This window comes from Spinacia oleracea, chromosome 1, assembly GCF_020520425.1.
Source record: "Spinacia oleracea cultivar Varoflay chromosome 1, BTI_SOV_V1, whole genome shotgun sequence".
Classification (NCBI taxonomy): Eukaryota; Viridiplantae; Streptophyta; class Magnoliopsida; order Caryophyllales; family Amaranthaceae; genus Spinacia; species Spinacia oleracea.
In genome coordinates this window covers 96,470,631-96,474,608 of record NC_079487.1, presented here as the reverse complement: position 1 = coordinate 96,474,608, position 3,978 = coordinate 96,470,631, and the positions used below count along the sequence as shown (strand labels likewise).

The 3,978-nt window shown below is 32.9% G+C and overlaps 1 protein-coding gene across 1 annotated transcript; it reads left to right on the top strand.

The window, feature by feature from the left end:
• Positions 1 to 3,978, top strand: LOC110798565 (protein FAR1-RELATED SEQUENCE 5-like). The gene is made up of 5 exons (XM_056836941.1): positions 1 to 455; positions 1,026 to 1,537; positions 1,823 to 2,381; positions 2,731 to 3,261; positions 3,556 to 3,978. Exons 1-5 carry the CDS (start codon positions 26 to 28, stop codon positions 3,783 to 3,785), a joined length of 2,262 nt encoding a protein of 753 aa, XP_056692919.1. The 5' UTR covers positions 1 to 25; the 3' UTR covers positions 3,786 to 3,978.

Below are 3,978 nucleotides of genomic sequence, written 5' to 3'. Positions count from 1 at the left end.
GGATCAAGATATTGTTGGAACACTGATGGGATACACTGCTGAAACAGTGGAGGAACTTCTAAGTTTCTACGAAAAACATGCTAGTGAGGTTGGGTTTTCCATAAGGAAAGGAAACACGAGATTCAAAGTTGGGACAAGAATCGTGCTTGAAAAGACATATGTTTGTTCAGCAGCAGGAGTAACAAACAATGGAAAGAACAAAAAGAAAAAAGTGCAAACAGTTGTTCCTGTGGTGCCCAAAAAAGAGAGAAAACCAAGGCAAGTTTCGATCACGAGAACTCAATGTAGGGCTTGCTTGAGAGTGAAAATGAATTCTGAAGGCAGATATGAGGTTGTTAATCATGTGATAATGCACAACCATGATTTAACTAGAAGTCAATGGCACTACTTGCATAGATCTGAAAGGCAAATAACGGAAGAGAAGAGGGAGGCAATTGAAACTATGCAAAAATCTGGTAATAGTTACATTTTGATAGTTAAACTTTTATGTTCTGTGTAAAAGTTATTGTTTTGATACTCATCCTTTTGTTACTGCAATCACCTTCTAAGATGAAAAAAGTTGGAAATATAAAAGTCACACTCATCTCAGTTAAAGTTAAGCTTTTTAAAGTAAAAGTTAAGTTAGAATAGAATGAGAACTGTCTTTAACTTTGACAACAATTTCCTTAACTTTAACCTACATAACCATAACTTTAACACAAAAATTAACTATAAGGTGTTAAAGTTAAGTTAATGACAATTAAAGTTTTAGAAGTTAAAGTTAAGCTTTTTAAAGTAAAAGTTAGGTAAGAGTAGAATGAAGACTGTTTTTGACTTTGACAACGATTTCCTTAACTTTAACCTAAATAACAACAACTTTAACAAAGAAAATTAACTATAAGGTGTTAAAGTTAAGTTATTGACAATTAAAGTTTTAAAAGTTAAAGTTAGCCTTTTTGTACTAAAAGTCAGGTCTGAAGAAGTAAAAGTTAAACATTTTGCCGAAACTATTATTTTATTTACATTCTTTTATGCTGAACTGACAGGTCTGTCATCCACGGCTTCCTTTAACTACATGGCAATTGAAGCTGGAGGTGAAGAAAATTTGGGACACTCGAAGAAAGACCATCTAAATTACTGCACGAGGTTAAAAATGAAGCAAATAGAAGGAGGTGATGCACAAGCAGTAACTGACATAATGTATTTAGAGCTTGAAGGTGACCCAAACTTCTTTTTTAGATTTAGATTGGATGAAAAAGGTAAATTGAGGAGTTTGTTTTGGAGGGACTCTATGATGATGGAAGACTATGGAATTTTTGGAGATATAGTGGTTTTTGACACGACGTATAGAACAAACAGGTATAACCTAATTTGTGCTCCAATAGTTGGAATAAACAACCACTGGAACAATTGCATGTTTGGTTGTGCATTCATAGGAGATGAAAAGATTGAGTCGTTTGTGTGGCTTCTACAAACTTTCAAAAAGTCAATGGGGGGAAAAAGTCCAATATCAATCTTTACAGATCAAGATGCAGCAATGAACAATGCCATCCATCAGGTAAAAATCCAAGATTTATCCTTTTCAGAGCCCTTAACTTTAACTTCATATTCCTCAACTTTAAGTTCATAGTCCTTAACTTTAACTTCCAAATCTTTAACTTTAAGTTCAGAATCCTTAACCTTAAATTTAGAAATCTTAACTTTAATTTTAGAATCCTAAAGTTTAAATTTAGAATACTTATCCTTAACTTTAACTTTAACTTTATAATTCTTAACTTTAATTTCAATTTTCTTAACTTTAACTTCAAAAATCTCAACTTTTAACATTGAGTTGTATATGCAGGTCTTTCCAGATTCAAGACACAAATTATGTGTATGGCATTTGCATCAGAATGCTATTACCAGATTTGGGGCATTGAAACGAGATCCAACTTTTAAGAAGACATTCAACTATTGCTTGTATAAGTGTGTCACAGTAGTTGAATTTGAAACCAATTGGAGATCAATGCTGCAACAATATGAGTTGATAGGGGAAGAGTGGTTTACAAATGTATACAATTTGAGAGAAAAATGGTGCCCTGCGCTAAGCAAAGACTTCTTTTCAGCTGGGATTTTGTCTTCACAACGAAGTGAAAGCACTAATCACGCCATCGGATTTAGAGCAAACAGAACAACCAGTTTAACTGATTTCTATAGATTGTTCAAAGGTACAATACAACGTTGGAGAAGTACAGAAAAGCAAGCTGAATTCTCTTGTAGTAAATCGGTTCCATCCTCGGCTTTACCACTATCTGGATTGTTGAAACATGCATCAGAAGTTTACACGTTGTCACTATTCAGAGACTTTGAGGAGGAATTTGGATATTCAATTGCAACAACAGCAAAATTAATTTGGAAACAAGGTAAATATCAGAATTTAAAGTTAGTCTTTTTACTGTAAAAGTTATGCCTTTTTTTAATAAAAGTTGATAAACTGAAATATAAAGTTTATTAACTTTTAATTCACCAGGGCTAACTTTTATACATATTTTCATAACTTTAAGTAAAAAGTTTAGGTTTTTTGTTTTAAAAGTTAAGATTTTGAAAAAGTTTAGGCATCTGAAGTTAAAGTTTAGAATTCTGAAGTTAAAGCTAGGTTTTTTATTTTTAAAGTTATGTAACCTGAAAAATTAAGTTTCATAACTTTAAGTACACCAGGGCTAACTTTTATATTGATTTTCCTAACTTTAAAACATGGTACTACTAATGCAGAAAATACTGAGTTCTATGCTGTGTCCATTGATGAAGAACCTTGGTCTGCACAGAGAGTAACATACATCCACGAGAGCCAAACAGTATCATGTACGTGTAAAAACTTTGAAGCTTCAGGATGGTTATGCTACCACTGCATTAGGATATTGCACCTTCATTCGGTTAACCGGATTCCAGAACAGTACATCAAAAAGAGGTGGACAAAATCTGCCAAGTCATCAGTTTGGAACAAATTAGAAAATGAAAAACCAGAAGAGGTGCAGTACACACCTTGGCGCCAAACCATGGCTAGGAAATACTACAACCTTATCTTGAAAAGCCAATCAAATGAGGAGACAAGAACCCTTATGGAGGATGGCTATGCCGCTAGTGTGTCTCTGGTTGATGAACTTCTAGCGTCATTAAATCTTTCAAACACTGACGACGCTTCAACCACAGAAACAAGTGCAACAGCAGCACCTGAAACAAGTGCAACAGCAGCACCTGAAACAAATGCAACAGCAGCATATGAAACAAACTCAGCACCAGCAGGTAAAAGTTAATTGTTTTTTGGTTAAAGTTAAGATATTCCTTGTTAAAGTTAAGTTAGAGATGATGAAAGTCTGTCTTAACTTTAGAATAAATTTCATAACTTTAACCTACAGAACTACAACTTTAAACCAAAAAAACTATAATGTGTGAAATAAAAACAGATTGGAACTCACATTTTCTTAAAAAGGAAAATATGTAAAAGTTACAATTTTATAAGTAAAAGTTAGGGTTTTATATGTTAAAGTTTGGGTTTTATAAGTAAAAGTTATGATACAGTATGTTAAATGTTTGTAGGTACTCATGCAACAACAACAAGTGATACAAGTGTACAACAAGCAACAAGTTCTGAACCTGCAACAAACACAGCAACTGAACCTCCTATGGTATTGGATCCTGAACGTTGCACAACAAAAGGAAGGAACAAAAGACCACGAGGACCATTTGTCAAAAAGAAGAAGGGAAAAACTGCAGCGCCTCCAACAGCAGACTTTGGAACAATAACTCCAAATTTGAGATTATTTTGATTCTTTTAATGTTTTATATCAAAAATAGAATTTAATTTTTTCTTAAAGTTAAAGTTAAGGTTTATGAAGTTAAAGTTTAACATTCTGAAGTTAAAGTTTACTAGACTTGAGAACTTAGTAAAAGTTTCTTTACATTGAAAGTTTGAATATATACATTAAAATTTAGTGAAGTATAATATTTCTCTGAAGTGTA

Bases quoted from the DNA above. Each gene is read 5' to 3' on its own strand.
- LOC110798565 (XM_056836941.1), top strand. From the start codon at position 26: ATGGGATACACTGCTGAAACAGTGGAGGAACTTCTAAGTTTCTACGAA. The intron at 456-1,025 runs GTAATAGTTACA...CTGAACTGACAG, and splicing joins TGAAACTATGCAAAAATCTG to GTCTGTCATCCACGGCTTCC. The intron at 1,538-1,822 runs GTAAAAATCCAA...TTGTATATGCAG, and splicing joins TGAACAATGCCATCCATCAG to GTCTTTCCAGATTCAAGACA.